Below are 16,986 nucleotides of genomic sequence, written 5' to 3' on the forward strand. Positions count from 1 at the left end.
CTTCTTGGATGTGAGCGTTGGTGAATTTAGATCTCTTGAAACTCATAAGAACCCTCTTAAAAGACAAAATCTTTAGACATATTAGCAATATGATAACAGTGGTGATTTGTCAGAGCAAGATTATGAATCTTTGGAGTCTTAATCAAAAAGCAGGATAGTCAGAGAATGAAATCTGAAATGTTTTATTTATAATATATCTTAAGTCTTGATTATCTTTTGATCAAAATTAATAAAAATTCATTTAGGACAGGATTATTTCTAATCATATTTCTATACGTTTTGATATCATTGATGAACAGAGTTCATCAAAAGGATCTGAAATTGTATCAATTTGTTCATAAAGTCACAGCTCAATATTAAATATCTAGAGGCAAATAGCAGCCTGTATTCAGACTGGCAGCTTTAGTGCACCTTTTTCCTGCAGCGGCCTAGTATATGTCATGACCAGCCAATCCAGGATTCATAAAGATGGGTCAGTATCCTGTGAAAACATGTAAGCATATTCTCTTTTTGACATTATGGAAACATCAGGACCTTTACAAGTACAAGTGAGAAGGTTCTAAAGGCTTTAAGTGTAACTTTGTGGCTTGGCCTGTAGATAATAAGGGATGCCTGTAGTGGGAGATATGAAAAGTTAAGCACCAATTGTTAAGAGCTCTTGAAGTATACGTAAGGCTTGTGTCCAATTATGAGCTCTAGGCCTTTCTAAAATTGAAAAGCAGTGGAATAAATGGTATATTATTTCTTTATTTCATAGCCATAAATCATAAGGACGTAGGCCTCATGGGTGAGCTTCCAGAGGGAGAGAATTTGTAATTGTTGGACAGATATTAGAAAGTACCAGTATAGTCTTATCTGCCAATCTATAGACTCATAGTTCCTATAGTTTATTATAAATATGATGTCACCTGTGAAATATATATATATATATATATATATATATATATATATATACATACATACACACATATAAACATACATACACATACACACATAGATTATTGGGTTGGGGGACTGTGAGGAAACTATAATTAACAGATAGTTCTGATAGTTAATCTGTATATATGATGAGGCACTCAGCTCAATAAATGAGTTCTGGGTAAACAGAACTCATATTTCCTGCTCTGCTTGTCAGCTTTTGACTTGCATTGTGTCAGGGTTAGAAGGCAAGCTTAAATGCTGACAATCTTTAGGGTGAGGAGGAATGGTGAAGAAGCAGTCTTGTAAGTCTATGACAATTATATTTTGGATTCTAGGGGTGGCTGTGGGAGATGGCAAACTAGATTGTGAAGTTCCCCTTTGCTCCAATAAAGTTCATTTAAAATTTTAAGGTCTTGGAACAGCCTGTAAGCCTGCTTTTTCTAACCAACAAGTATTGGGGTGACTCAAGGGCTGGTGAGAGGCTTTGTATGCCCTATTTTTAAGCTTCTCTCCCACCAGACAAGTAGCAGCTTCAATTCTCTCAGCATTCAAAGTCCATTTTTTCACCAAGATAGGAGCATCAGATTTCCATGTAGTGGGGTTAGCAGTCAACAGTGGTGCCTCAGATTAATTTTGATATCCTAGGCCATGTCTGTCATTTATAATTTCTGGAATAATGGGCTCAATTATGCCCTTGGTTTGTTTACCCGAGTTCTTTTAATTTAAACACTCATCTATAGCATTTGAGCTGATATTAGTCCATAGCAGAGATTAATGATTCACCAATTAACTGCAGCATGTCTCTTCCCCACAGAGTGTTAGGTATAAAGGGGATGCTTGTGGGCAGAATAGGCCATAATTTTATCTGACCATTTTAATATTTCTGAGCTTTTGTTTACAATATTAGCTTGACCTAGTTCTATAAGAGATGAAGGACTAATAATTGTCTTAAGTACTTGGCCAATTATTTTCTAAAATGTAAGAAATGTCTATGCTTATGTCTAGCAAGTGAATTATTTTCTTTCCCTGTATTTTAAGGATTTAGTTGGTCTGTAATATTTAATTTCCTGAACCGAGAAGACCGTAACACTATAATCCAAACTGGCAGCTCCTTTAGGCACTACCCTGTAGAATCTGAATTGTTTTTGTAGGAGGTTTACAATAATCTTAATTTTCCCAGTAAAGTCAGGATCAATCATTCCTGGGACAATTATTATACCTTGTACAGTGGAGGAGCTATGGCCTATTATTAGCCCCAGTGTCTCTTCTGGGGGAAGTCTACAGACTACTGTATTAATGCATACCTAAGTCTATATCTAAAACCTATATATACCAGATTTCAATAACCACTTTTTCCATAGTTCTAACTTAGGTATACATCATCAGTATCTCTAGGTTATTTACTGAGATTTGGGTATCATTTATACCATATCTAGATGTTTATATGTTATATTTATCTATCCCAATAACTGGCAATTCATATATCATAAGTTATTTTTTAACTTTCCTAAATGGTATCTATATCTAAACTTTTGTACCCTTACAAAAACTTTACATCCAAAAGCATTTATGCATTCAATTAGTCAGGAGACATAGGAGATGGATTATTGAGAACAGCCAATGTAAGGTGAATTTCTTTTAATGAAGGAACAGTAAAAGCCCAGCCCAAGCATATGTGGACAGGCCCAGCATTGTGGTTGAATGGGTTGCAGGGAATTCTGCCTAGAGAGACTCAGGGTGATTGATGGAGACAGGGGACATGTCAGACTCAGTCTCAGTGCACACAAGAGTGTGCAGTGGGGATTTTGTATGTTGTGCTTGAGAAAGATCAGGGCTTGTGCATGCTGAATGAGTACTCTTCTGCTAATCTACACTCCAGCTCTGGGTAGGACCTGCTTAGCTAAGGTTAAAGCACAGCTCAAAGAGCTACTATGTCCTTCTACAGACCAGAATTTCCCCTTCCCTCTGCTGACATCACATGTGGCTTTGTTCTGTTTGCTCCAGATGATCCAGATGTCCTGATCACATCCCCCTCAAATATTCATTTCCATTCAAGGACAAACCTCACATCTCCTGCCACACAGATGCTAACCCACCTCCACAGTACTCTTGGTTTGTCAATGGAGAGCTCCAGTCATCCTCCCAAGAGCTCTTTATCTCCAACACAATTACTAATAATTTGGGATCCTATTCCTGCCTCATCTATAACGTTTTTCCTGGAGTCAATGGGACCACAGTGAAGCAAATTACAGTCCTTAGTAAATGTATCTCTGAAATATCAGAACAAAGTTTGGAGGAGTCTTTTTGCTTTCTGGGAAGGCACAGAAGCATTTAATTTCCAGCCCATGTCTATGGGAACAAGCAAAACTCAGTCTTCCCCCAAGACTCCTGTTCCATGCCTATGTCTAATGGCCTCCTGGTTCTCTAATTTCTGGCTAATAGAAATGGAGCTTGCAATGTGAGGAGGAGGTTCTCCCAGCCTTGTAAAGCCTTAGGTTGTGTGAGGTTAGGAAAGCGTCGAGGTCAAGATTTCTTTCTGTACATAACACAAGCTTTCCTGTCCCCTCCATTTTCATTTTATGACCTCCATGACCTACAAGAAAAACCCAGGGCTTTCAACTGTGCTCACATTCTTATTCTCCAAATTGGAGGAGAATATTCCCCACAGATGGGGACTAGACCTCTGCTCCCAGGTCTATTCCTTTCTCAGCTCTGAGTCCATGGGATGGGAAGAGTGGGTGGAGAAGGTCTCTGGGAGCTCTGTTCTGAGTCAGGGTAAACCAATTCACTGACAGTTGATGATGCTCTTTTGCTTACTCTTCTCAAGGTTCAATAAACAAATACTTGCCCGGCAGTGGTGGTGCACACCTTAATCTCAGTACTCGGGAGACAGACTGAGGTGGATCTCTGTGAGTTCGAGGCCAGCCTGGTCTACAGAGCGAGATCCAGGACAGGCCCAAAGCTATACTGAGAAACCCTGTCTCAAAAAAAACAAAAAACAAATAGCTGAGTGTGGTGTCCCACATCTTTGATGACAGCACTGGGGAGGGAGAGGCATGTGGATAGTGTGAGTTTGAGGCCAGTCTGGTCTACATAGCAAGTTCTAAGTGAGTTAGAACTATACACTGAGACCCTGTCTCAAAAAATATCAATACTGAGGATTAGACTTGTAGGCTGTGGTCAGCACTGTAATTATTCACTTCTTCTCTGTAGTATTTAATCCATATCCATGGGGTAGGAAATACAATTTTTTCTACAAACAGAAATCCTTCATTTAGGGATTTCTTCCAGTCCTGAGGTCTAGCCTTTAACACCTTTAAGATTAGCTGGGCCATTTTAACCTCATGACAAATTATTTAATTATAAATAAACAGAAGGCTATTTTATAAAAGAGGGGCCTGATTCTTCACACTCACAGAAAGTGTGAGCAAGAATCCCCACAAAGATCATTGGGAAATACATTCCCCCCACCATGAGATTTCAGGACATTTGGGCTGAAGAGGCTACCAGTGTGGAATCTACACAAATACCCTAAGTCAGGGTCACTGTGAGTGATCTTGGTAGGAGTAATTTCCAGCTCTCCTAAGAGTCTCTTGAACAGATGTGGTCACAGCAGCTCTCTCCCTACAGACCATATCTTGAACCCAAACATGCAATCTTGCAGAGGGCTCATTCATTCTCGTGGCCCTGTGAACTGGATGAGGATCTCTGAGGGTGAAGACCTCTCAACTGTTCCCCTCCACTATTTATCCACAGATCCAGTGACTCCCCCCTCCATCCAAGTCACCAACACCACTGTCAAAGATATGATCTCTGTGTTCCTGACCTGCTTGTCAAAGGACACTGGGATTTCCATTCATTGGTTCTTCAAAGGTCAGAGAGTTGAGATCACAGACAGGATGAAGATGTCCCAGAACAACAGCACCCTCCAAATAGTCTCTGTGAGGATTGAGGATTCCGGGGACTATCAGTGTGAAGTATCCAATCAAGTCAGTTCCAAGAGGAGTGACCCCATCCAGCTGGACATAATAGGTGAGTGACCTCTGTTCCCTCCTTACTCCATAGTGTTGCGGATGGGGGCAGTTTCTTTATCAACAGAATGTAGAATTGGTCAAAGTCACAGGGAGAAAAACATTGTTCAGGAAACAAATACAGCCAGCTTAGTGATGGATGCATGTTAATCTCATGATACAATGCCAAGCAAGGTGAGCAGAGTGCTGCATGCCTTTAACCCAGCACATCAGAGGCAGAGACAGTTGGATCTCTATGAGTTCCCAATCACCCTGGTTTTTGTAGTCAGTTTGAGGTTAGCCAGAGCTACATAGTGAGACCCTGTCTCAAAAGGGAGAGAGACCATGAAGCAGGAGGCATAGAAGTACAATGCCAGCTCAGATTACATTGTGAGACCCTGTCACTAATAACAACAATAGATGTCAATATAGCAAATAGAAATGCAAAGTGATTAAGAGTTTAGAGTCTGAGTCAGTCACAGTCAACCCTCAGAAACTAGTAAATTATTCACATTATTCTACACTTCTTTCGACACATTCAGATTTTCTTTAAATTATTTTCAAAGCCTAATATGAATACTGTATAGACCCTAGTCTTATTGTGTTAAGTACAGGAAAAAAATAGGAGGAAACAATACATTTTTCACTGTTGTGAATCTTTTTCAAGTAGTTTGTTTCAAAGGTTTCAATCCATAAATATAAAATCCATAGATAGAAAGGACCTGTAATGAGTTTCTTATGACATTTGCATATCTACTCATTTTGTGTGCATGTCCCACACCCATGAGTGGAGGTCAGTGGACAATTTGTGGGAGCCAGTTCTCCAGGGACAGGGGATTGAACTCAGGTGAATGAACCAGCTCTTTATCTGCTAAGCCATTTCACTGGCCCACATTTGTTTGTGCATTTATTTCCGTGTGGCAGTTAGGGGTAGGTACTGGGAGGGAGTTTGGCAGGCACTCTTCACAACTGAGCCATCTTGGTGGCCTGTATATTGAGTTTCTTATCCAAAATGCTGATATTTGAAGCATGATATCCTTGCACAAGACTCTTTTCTCTGATGACTGTTTTTTTGTGGTGTGTAGTAGTTTGTGTGTGTGTATATATGGTTTATGGGATTGGAAAGATAGATCAAGAATTAAGCGCCCTGGTAACTCTTTCAATGGACAGAGGTTCAATTCCCAACACCCACATGGCAGTTTATTACTGCCTGTAACTGAAGTTCCAAGGAATTCAGCACCCTCTTTTCTTCCCCTCATATACCAAACATGCATGTGGTGCAGAGACATACAAGCAGTCAAAAGGCCCATATGATGCATCTGGCATCATAACAAAGACATCATTTGAAATCCAGTTTCAAGATGTTTTCATCCTGTCTCCTAAAAGTCTGATGACCTTCAGCTCTAATCTTTGATCCATGTAGAGCTGATTTGTATATGTTGTTAGGTGAAGGCTTAACTTAATTCTTTTACCTGTATATCCCAATTTCCCAACATCCCTTGTATAACTGATTATTTGTCCATCATTGAAGAATATTAGCAGCCTGATCAAAACTCATCTGGTCACAGAGGGGCAGATGGACAGCAAGAATGCCTTCCAAATTCTGTAAATCAATAGGACAACTCTGTTTCACACCAATAAATTCAAAAGAGCCAGCAGAAATGAATTTTTTAAATTTATTTTATTTCATTCCTTTTTACTAAGAGATGTTCTATTTGTTTTACATATCAACCATGGAATCCCCTGTCTTCTCTCCCCCTCTTCCCAGCCTTCTCCCCAACACACCCTTCATTCCCACCTCCTCCAAGGCAAGGTCTTCCCTGGGGAGTCTGTAGAGCCTGGTTCCTTCAATTGTGGCAGGTCCAATCCCCTCCTCCCTGTACCATGGCTGAGCTAAGTGTCTCAGCACAGGCACTAAGTTCCAAAAAGCCAGCTCATGCACTAAGGACAGGTCCCAGTCCCACTGCCTGGGGTCCTCCTAAAGAGTTCAAGCTACAGAACTGTCTCACTTATCTAGAGGACCACTGTCTCACTTATCTAAAGGACCTAATCCCGTTCCATGGGGTCTCCTGAGCTATTGGACACAGTTCATGTGTTTCCACTATTTTGAATAGTTGTCTCTGTACTTTTCCAATCATGGTCTCGATATCTCTTGCTCATATGATCTCTCTCTCTCTCTCTCTCTCTCTCTCTCTCTCTCTCTCTCTCTCTCTCTCTCTCCATCTCCCTCCCTCTCCCTCTCCATCTCCCTCCCTCTCCCTCTCCCTCTCCCTCTCTCTCATCAATTGGACTCCTGGGACTCCATTTGAGAATTGACCAAGGATTTCTGCATTTGCTTCCATTGTCCCTGGATGAGGGTTCTATTATGACAGCTAGGGTGTTTGGCCATTCCATCACTAGTGTAGGTCAGCTCAGGCACCACTTCAACCATTGCCAGTAGTCTATGGTGGAGTCATCTATGTGGGTTTCTGGGGACCTCTCTAGCACTCTGCATCTTCCTATTCCCATGGGTCTTCATTTATCATGGTGTCTCTTTCCTTGTTTTCCCACTCTGTTCCTGATCCAGCTAGGACGTTCTGCTCCCCTAAGCTCTCTTTCTCCTGACCCCTGCCCTCCATTATTGCCTCTCAACCCCAGGTTGCTCATGTAGATCTCATCCATTTCTTCATCGTTGGGCAATCCTGTGTCTTTCATAGGGTCCTCTTTACTGGGTAGCCTCCCTGGAGCTGTGAGTTGCTTTTCATCTAGTATCCACTTATGAGTGAGTAGCTACCATGTGTGTCTTTCTGAGTCTGGGTTACCTCACTCAGGATGATTTTTTCTAGATCCATCCGTTTGCCTCCAAATTTCATGCTGTCATTGTTTTTCTCTGCTGAAGAGTACTCCATTGTGTCTATGTACCACATTTTATATATATATAATTTTACAATACCATTCAGTTCTACATATCAGCCACGTGTTCCCCTATTCTCCCCCTCCCACCCCCTCCCCTTACCACCAGCCTACCCCCATTCCCACCTCCTCCAGGACAAGTCCTCCCCCGAGGATTGCGATCAACCTGGAAGACTATGTCCAGGCAGGTCCAGTCCCTTCCTCCCAGACTGAGCCAAGCGTCCCTGCATAAGCTCCAGGTTTCAAACAGCCAACTCATGCAATGAGCACAGGACTTGGTCCCACTGCCTAGTTGCCTCCCAAACTGATCAAGCCAATCAAGTGTCTCACCTATTCAGAGGGCCTGGTCCAGCTGGGGGCCCCTCAGCCTTTTTGGTTCATAGTTCATGTGTTTCCATTCATTTGTACCACATTTTCTTTATCCATTCTTCAGTTGAGGGGCATCTAAGTTGTTTCCAAGTTCTGGCTATTACAAAAAAGGCTACTATGAACATAGTTGAGCATGTGTCCTTGTATGATTGAGCATTCCTTGGGTGTATCCTCAAGAGTGGTATAGCTGGGTCTTAAGGGAGATCAATTCCCAATTTTCTGAGAATGTACCATACTGATTTCCAAAGTGGCTGTACAAGTTTGCACTCCCAACAATAGTTGAGGAATGTTCCCTTTGCTCCATCCACATCCTCTCCAGCATAAGCTGTCTTCAGTGTCATTCTGACAGGTGTAGAATGGTATCTCAGAGTCATTTTGATTTGCATTTCCCTGATGACTATGGATGCTGAGCAAATCCTTAAGTGTCTTTCAGCCATTTGAGCTTCTTCTGGTGAGAATTCTCTGTTTAGCTCTATAGTCCATTTTCAATTGGACCATTGGGTATTTTGATGCCTAATTTCTTTGTTTTATTTTATTTTACAATTTAATTTAATTTTACATATCAGCCACAGATTCCTTCCCATCTTCTCCAGGCAAGGACTCCCCTGGGGCTTCAGTTCAGGCTGGTAGATTCAGTGGAGGCAGGTCTAGTCCTCTCCTCCCTTCACCCAAGCTGAACAAAGTGTCCCTGCATTGGTACCAACTCCAAGGTGCCAGCTCATGCACTAAGGACTGGTCCTGGTCCCACTGCCTGGGGGCCTCCCAAATAGTTCAAGCTAATCAACTATCTCACTTATGCATAGGGCCTGATCCAGTTGGGGGCTCCTCAGCTATTGGGTCATAGTTCATGCGTTTCCACTAGTTTGGCTATTTGTCCCTGTGCTTTTTGCAATCATGGTCTCAACAATTCTTGCTCATACAATCCCACCTCTCTCTTGCCTATTGGACTCCCGGAGCTCCAACTGGGGCCTGGCCATGGATTTCTGCATCTGCTTCCATCAGTCATCGGATGAGAGTTCTACCAGAGAGTTAGGATGTTTGGCCATCTGATCATCAGAGTAGGTCAGTTTGGGCTTTCTCTCGACCATTGCCAGAAGTCTATTGTGGAGGTATCCTTGTGGATTTCTGGGGACCTCTCTAGTACTTTGCTTCTTCTTATTCCCATGGGGTCTTCATTTATTATGGTCTTTTCCTTGTTCTCCCTCTCTGTTCTTGATCCAGCTGGGATCTCCCAATCCCCTAAGTTTTCTTTCCCTTGACCTTTGCCCTTCATTACCTCCACTCATGTCCAGTTTGCTCATGTAGATCTCATTGATTTCTCTGTCATTGGGTGATCCATGTGTCTTTCTTATGGTCCTCTTTTCTAGGTAGCCTCCCTCGAGTTATGAGTAGCAGTCTAGTCCTTTTTTGTTTTATATCTAGTATCCACCAATGAGTGAGTACATACCATGTTTGTCTTTCTGAGTCTGGGTTACCTCACTCAGGATGATGTTTTTTCTATTTCCATCCATTTGCCTGCAAATTTCATGCTGTCATTGTTTTTCTCTGCTGAGTAGTACTCCATTGTGTATATGTACCACATTTTCTTTATCCATTCTTTTTTTTTTTTTGGTTTTTCAAGACAGGGTTTCTCTGTGTAGCTTTGCGCCTTTCCTGGGACTCACTTGGTAGTCCAGGCTGGCCTCGAACTCACAGAGATCCGCCTGGCTCTGCCTCCCGAGTGCTGGGATTAAAGGCGTGCGCCACCACCGCCCGGCCCATTCTTCAATTGAAGGGTTTCTAGGTTGTTTCCAGGTTCTGGCTATTACAAATAATGCTGTTATAAATATAGCTGAACATGTGTCCTTGTGGTATGATTGAGCATTCCTTGGGAATATGCCCAATCGTGGTATAGCTGGTTCTTGGGGGAGATTGATTTTCAGTTTTCTATGTAAGCACCATATTGATTTCCAAAGTGTCTGTATAAGCTTGCATTCCCACCAACAGTGGAGGAGTGTTACCCTTACTCCACATCCTCTCCAACGTAAGCTGTCTGCAGTGTTTTTGATCTTAGCCATTCTGACAGGTGTACGGTGGTATCTCAGAGTTGTTTTGATTTGCATTTCCCTGATGACTAAGGATGTTGAACAATTCCTTTAATGTCTTTCAGCCATTTGAGCTTCTTCTGTTGATAATTCTCTGTTTAGCTCTATAGCCCATTTTTTAATTGGACTGTCTGATATTTTGATATCTATTTTCCTGATTGCTTTATATATTCTTGATATCAGCCCTCTGTCATATATGGGGGTTGATGAAGATCTTTTGCCATTCTGTAGCCTGCTATTTTGTCTTATTGTCTGTGTCCATTGCCCTACAAATGCTTCTCAGTTTCAAGAGGTCCCGTTGATTGATTGTTTCTCTCAGTGTCTGTGCTGTTGGTGCTATATTTAGGAAGTGATCTTTGGTGCCAATGTGTTCAAGACTACTTCCTAACTTTCTCTTCTATCAGGTTTAGAATAACTGGATTTATGTTGAGGTCTTTGATCCACTTGGACTTAAGATTTGTGCACGGTGTCAGATATGGATCTATTTGCAGTCTTCTACATGTTCAGATCCAGTTATGCCAGCACCATTTGTTGAAGATGATTTCTTTTTTTCATTTTACAGTTTGGGCTTCTTTGTTGAAAATCACCTATTAGTAGGTGTCTGGATTAATGTTAGGGTCTTCAGTTCGGTTCCATTGGTCCACATGTCGGTTTTTATGCCAGTACCAAGCTGTTTTTATTACTGTAGCTCTATAGTAGAGCTTGAGGTCAGGGATCTTGATGCCTCCAGAGGTTGTTTTATTGTACAGGATTCTTTTAGCTATCTTGGGTTTTTGTTTTTTGTTTTTCCATATGAAGTTGAGTATTGTTCTTTCCAGGTCTGTGAAGATTTGTGTTGGGATTTTGATGAGGATTGCATTGAATCTGTAGATTGCTTTTGGTAAGATAGCCACTTTTACTATGTTAATCCTACCTATCCATGAACACGGGAGATCTTTCCATTTTCTGACATCTTCTTCAACTTCTTTTTTCAGGGACTTAAAGTTTTTGTCATACAAGTCCTTTGCTTGCTTAGTTAGAGTTACCCCAAGGTATTTTATATTATTTGTGGCTATTGTAGAGGGTGATGTTTCTCTGATTTTTTTTCTCAGCCTGTTTGTCATTTGTATATAGCAGGGCTACTAATTTTTTTGAGTTAATCTTGTATCCTGCCACATTACTGAAGGTGTTTATCAGCTGTAAGAGTTCCTTGGTCAAATTTTTGGGGTCACTTATATATACTATCATGTCATCTACAAATAGTGAAAGTTTAACTTCTTCCTTTCCAGTTTGCATCCCCTTGATCTCCTTTTGTTTTCTTATTGCTCTAGCTAGAACTTCAAGTACTATATTGAATAAATATGGGGAGAATGGACAGCCTTGTTTTGTTCCTAATTTTGGTGGATTTGCTTTGAGTTTCTCTCCATTTATTTTGATGTTGGCTGTTGGCTTGCTATAAATTGCCTTTATTATGTTTAGGTATGTTCTCTGCATTCCTGATCTTTCGCAGACCTTTATCATGAAGGGGTGATGGATTTTGCCAAAGGCCTTTTTAGCATCTAATGAAATGATCATGTGTTTTTTTTCTTTCAGTTTTTTTATATGGTGTATTACATTGACAGACTTTCATATGTTGAACCATCCTTCCATCTCTGAGATGAGGCCTACTTGATCAACTTGGATAATTGTTTTTATGTGTTCTTGAAGTCTGTTTGTCAATATTTTATTGAGTATTTTTGTTTCAATGTTCATGATGGAGATTGTTCTGTAATTCTCTTTCTTTGTTGCATCTATGTTTGGCTTGGGAGTCAGAGTAACTGTAGACTCATAAAAAGAGTTTGGTAATGTTCCTTCTGTTCCTATTTTGTGAAAAAATTTAAAGAGTATTTGTGCCGGGCGGTGGTGGCACATGCCTTTAATCGCAGCACTTGGGAGGCAGAGGCAGGCGGATCTCTGTGAGTTTGAGGCTAGCCTGGTCTCCAAAGTGAGTTCCAGGAAAGGCGCAAAGCTACACAGAGAAACCCTGTCTCGAAAAACCAAAAAAAAAAAAAAAAAAAAGAGTATTTGTATTAACTCTTCTTTGAAGATCTGGTAGAATTTGCATTGAAACCATCTAGTCCTTGGCCTTTTTTGTTTGGGAGACTTTTAATGATGGTTTCTATTTCCTTGGGGGTTATTGGTCTATTTAAATAGTTCCTCTGGTCTTGGTTTAACTTAGGTATATGATACCTATACAGAAAATTGTTCATTTCTTTTAGATGTTCCAATTTTTCGAAGTACAGGTGTTTGAAATATGACCTGATTATTCTCTGGATTTCCTCATGGTCAGTTGTTATGTCTCCCTTTTCATTTGTAATTTTCTGAATTTGCATGTTCTCTCTCCCATTCTTTTGGTAGTCTAGATAAGTGCTTGTCTATCTTGTTGATTTTCTTAAAGAACCAACTCTTTGGTTTATTGATTCTTTGTATTGTTCTCTTTGTTTCTATTTTATTGATTTCAGCTCTCAATTTGATTATTTCCTGGCATCTATTCTTTCTGGGTGACTTTGCTTCTTCTTGTTCTAGACCTTTCAGGTGTGCTGTTAAGTCACTAGTGTGAGATTTCCCCAAATTCTTTATGTGGGCATTTAGTGCTATGAATTTTCTTCTTAGCACTTCTTTTGTAGTGTTCCATAAGTTTTGGTATGTAGTATATTTATTTTCATATATCTCTAGGAAGTCTTTAATTTCTTTCTATTACTTCCTTGACCCATTGGTGATTCAGTTGAGCATTATACAGTTTCCATGAGATTGTAGGTTTTCTGTAGTTTTTGTTGTTGTTGAAATCTAACTTTAAGCCATGGTGGTCTGATAGAATACAGGAGGTTATTTCAATTGTTTTGTATCTGTTGAGGTTTGCTTTGTGACCGAGTATGTGGTCGATTTTTGAGAAGGTTTCATGGGGTGCTGAGAAGAAAGTATATTCATTTTTGTTAGGGTGGAATGTTCTGTAGATATTGATTAAGTTCATTTGAGTTACATCATCAGTTAAGCCCCTTTTTTCTCTGTTTAGTTTTGATTTGGCAGATCTGTCCAGTGGTGAGAATGGGATGTTGAAGCCTCCTACTATTAATGTGTGGGGTTTTATGTGTGATTTAAGTTTTAGTAATGATTCTTTTACATATGTGGGTGCCCTTGAGTTTGGGGCATAAATGTTCAGAATTGAAACTTCATCTTGGTGTATCTTTCCTGTGATGAGTATGTAATGTCCTTCTTGATTTTTTTGATTGATTTTAGTTTGAAGTCTATTTTGTGGGATATTAGGATAGGTGCCTGCTTCTTAAGACTATTTGATTGGTAAGACTTTTCCTAGGCTTTTATTCTGAGGTAGCATCCATCCTTGAAATTGAGGTGTGTTTCTTGTATGCAGCAGAAGAATGGGTCCTGTTTTTGTATTCATTCTGGCAGCCCGTGTCTTTTTATAGGTGAATTAAGTCCATTTTATTAAGGGATATTAATGACCCGTGATTGTTAGTTTCTGTTACCTTTTGGTGGTAGTGAGTATATATTTCTCTTCTTTGAGCTTTGCTACTGTGGGGTTATCTATTGCCTGTATTTTTGTGGGTGTAACAGATTTCCTTAGGTTGGAATTTTCCTTCTAGTGCTTTTTTGTAAGGCTGGATTTGTGGATAGATATTGTTTAAATCTGGTTTTGTTCTAGAATGTCTTGTTCACTCCATCTATGGTGACTGAAAGTTTTTCTGGGTATATTAGTCTAGGCTGGCACCCATGGTGTCTTAGTGTCTGCATTATGTCTGTCCAGGTCCTTGTGGCTTTCAAAATCTCCATTGAGAAATTGGGTGTTATTCTGATGGGTTTGCTTTGATAAGTCACTTGGCCTTTTTTTTTTTTTTTACTGTTCTTAATATTCTTTATTTATTCTGTAGATTTAGTTGTTTAATTATTATCTGGTGAAGTGACTTTGGAGGTGAGGTGACTTTGGAGGTGGGGGGGGGTCTAGTCTGTTTGGTGTTCTATAGCATTCTTGTATCTTCATAGTTATTTCCTTCTTTAAGTTGGGAAAGTTTTCTTCTATGACCTTGTTGAATATATTTTCTGTACCTTTGAGTTGGTATTCTTCTCTTTTTCTATCCCTATTATATTGATTTGGCCTTTTCATGGTATCCCAGATTTCCTGGACATTTTGTGCTATGACTTTTTTGGCTTTGGTATTTTCTTTGACTGATGAATCTGTTTCTTCTACTGTATCCTCTAAACCAGAGATTCTGTCTTCCATCCCATCGCTTGTATTCTGTTGGTTATGCTTGCATCTGTGTTTCCTGTTTGTTTGCTCAGATTTTCTATTTCCAGCATTCCCTGTTTTTGTCTCCTTCATTGTTTCTATATACCTTTTCAGGTCTTGAAGTGTTTCCCTGCCATGTTTAATTGCTTTTTCATGGTTTTCTTAGCTTTCTTTAAGGGATGTATTGATTTCTTCCAATTTTTTATCTGTCTTTTCCTCTATTTGTTTATTGATTTCTTCCAATTTTTTGTTTGTCTTTTTCTCAATTTCATTTTTCATTTTTTCTTGAGAGGCCTCTAGCATGTTCATGATGCTGTTCTTAGGTTGCTTTCTTCTGCTTCTTCTACAATGTGATGTTCAGGTCTTGCTGTCAGGTAGGTTCTGGTGATGCCATATTGCTCTTCATGTTGTTGTATATATTTTCCCTTGATGTCTGCCCATCTCTTCCTCAAATAGGTATAATAGGTGCTTGTGTCTGAGTGAGTAGCTATTGTCACACTCTGTGCTTATTGTGTCTGTGTCTGGGGGGAGCCTCTAGGTGCAATCTTAGTTCTTGGTCTAATGAGAGCAGAGGGATTCTGTGTCTCAGGGAGCTGCTCTTGGGTCAGCCCAAGCTTGTTGATTCTGTGACTCACAGAGCTGCTCTTGGTCTTATCAGGGCTCTTTGTCCAGTGAGAGCTAACAGATTCTGTGTTTCAGGAAGCCTCTCTTGGACCAATGACAGGTGGCAGATTCTATGTCTCAGAAAGCCACTCGTGGTCTAATGAGGGGTGGCAGATTCCCTGTCTCAGGAGGTTACTCTTGTTCCAATGAGAGGTCTTTGTCCAATGAGGGCTGCCGGCTTGGTTTCCATGCCTCATGAAGTGGCTGGGGTCTCAGGAGGATGGGTATGGGGGCAGGGTGTATAGACTGCAGGATTCAGTGGGAGGTCTTGGTGAATGTGGGGCCTTCCCACTGGAGCCCTGCCTGCTGGCCAGCAACTGGGACAAAGTTGGGCAGGGGTTCCTAGGGACCAGCTGTGTCCCAGGGATGGGGCCAACGGGCAGGACTCTTTGGGTATGGAGCCTCAATATTCTTTCAGTTAACTCCTGGCCACAGGAACCAGAGAGGTGAATATTTACATTGACCACAATTAGGACAACGAGAAAAAGATGTGATCATTAAAAATAACTGTAATTTTAATGTAAAAATTGCTATGTGACTTTCTCCCATGTTTAGAGTCTTCCAAGGACTGCCAGAGTTGATATGATTTAGACTGCAGCCTAAAGCACACAATCTCCCAACCTGCTGCAGCCAGGACTTGAAATAAGACACATGGACACCCTAGCAACATAGTCCTTACAGGAGTACTAGGAGAGAATACCCTGCTTATTGCCTCACCTCTCCTAATCTACCTTCTCACAGGAAGTGCACTCCCCAAAGGAACAAACAGATGTCAGACACATTCAGAGAGTTCTTGTCACTTGCTCGGTAAAGATGAATTTATCTTTGGTTGTGAGCCTAGCCTTTAACGGCTGAGCCATCTCTCCATCTGGGCGGTGGTGGCGCACGCCTTTAATCCCAGCACTCGGGAGGCAGAGGCAGGTGGATCTTTGTGAGTTCGAGGCCAGCCTGGTCTACAGAGCAAGATCCAGGAAAGGCGCAAAGCTACACAGAGAAACCCTGTCTCAAAAAAACAAACAAACAAAAAGATGAATTTATCATGATGCTTCTTCTCTTTTCTGTCCATAACAGGTGAACATCGACCTTCATTATGGGGTATTATTGCCCAATGTCTGATGGGGCTGATTGCAGTAATGTTTTTACTGGGTTTCCTGTGGCGCAGACGTCGTGGCAGGTGAAGTGTCTTACACCCTTCCATCTACTCTTCCATTCCCTCCAAGTTGGGGAAAGGGAAGAGGTTTTCCTCACTTTGTGTCTGGACTCCATCTTCTTCTCTTTGCTATGTGTCTGCTGTGTTCCTCATATCACTGCCTTCCTATGTCCTGTACCTCACTCTCTGATGGTCATGTTCACTCCTTTCCCTGTGAAGTTTGGAGATAAATTGACTTCATCTTTCACCAGGGAGCCACAAAATGAGAACGACATTAAACAGGTGGACAATGAGTCAACCAACCTCAATGAGCCAACCAACCTCAATGAAACCTCAAAAGAAGCCTCAAATGTGAAACCTCAAAAGAAAAAGAAGGCAAAAGTAAATTCTCATCCAAAGTACCACCCCCAGCACCAGTTAGAAAACAGCTAATATGATGGGGTAAAAGGATCAAAGACTAGGAGGGGCTGGTTAGATTGGAAAAGGAGGCAGCACCAAGAAAGGCAGTGGCAGCCATGGTGTGAATGCACAGCAAGGACACCAAGCAGCTCCCAGGAAACATTGGCTCCCAGGGTCCTTCCCAACTGAGGAACCAAACAACAGTGACAGTGTCTCCCATTTCCTTAGGACAAGAAG

General features: G+C 41.0%; 1 protein-coding gene across 1 annotated transcript in view; it reads left to right on the top strand.

The window, feature by feature from the left end:
* The window catches only part of LOC114685292 (carcinoembryonic antigen-related cell adhesion molecule 1-like), a 52,833-nt gene extending 36,051 nt beyond the window's left edge, over nucleotides 1-16,782 (top strand). Inside the window, exons 6-8 of the mRNA XM_037210943.1 lie at nucleotides 4,678-4,953; nucleotides 16,272-16,374; nucleotides 16,602-16,782. Coding sequence (XP_037066838.1) covers nucleotides 4,678-4,953; nucleotides 16,272-16,374; nucleotides 16,602-16,782 — 560 coding nt within the window. The remainder of the gene's footprint in view (nucleotides 1-4,677; nucleotides 4,954-16,271; nucleotides 16,375-16,601) is intronic.
* Nucleotides 16,783-16,986: the final 204 nt, after the last annotated feature.

The sequence above is a fragment of the Peromyscus leucopus genome, chromosome 1 (genome assembly GCF_004664715.2).
Source record: "Peromyscus leucopus breed LL Stock chromosome 1, UCI_PerLeu_2.1, whole genome shotgun sequence".
In the NCBI taxonomy this organism is placed as follows: Eukaryota; Metazoa; Chordata; class Mammalia; order Rodentia; family Cricetidae; genus Peromyscus; species Peromyscus leucopus.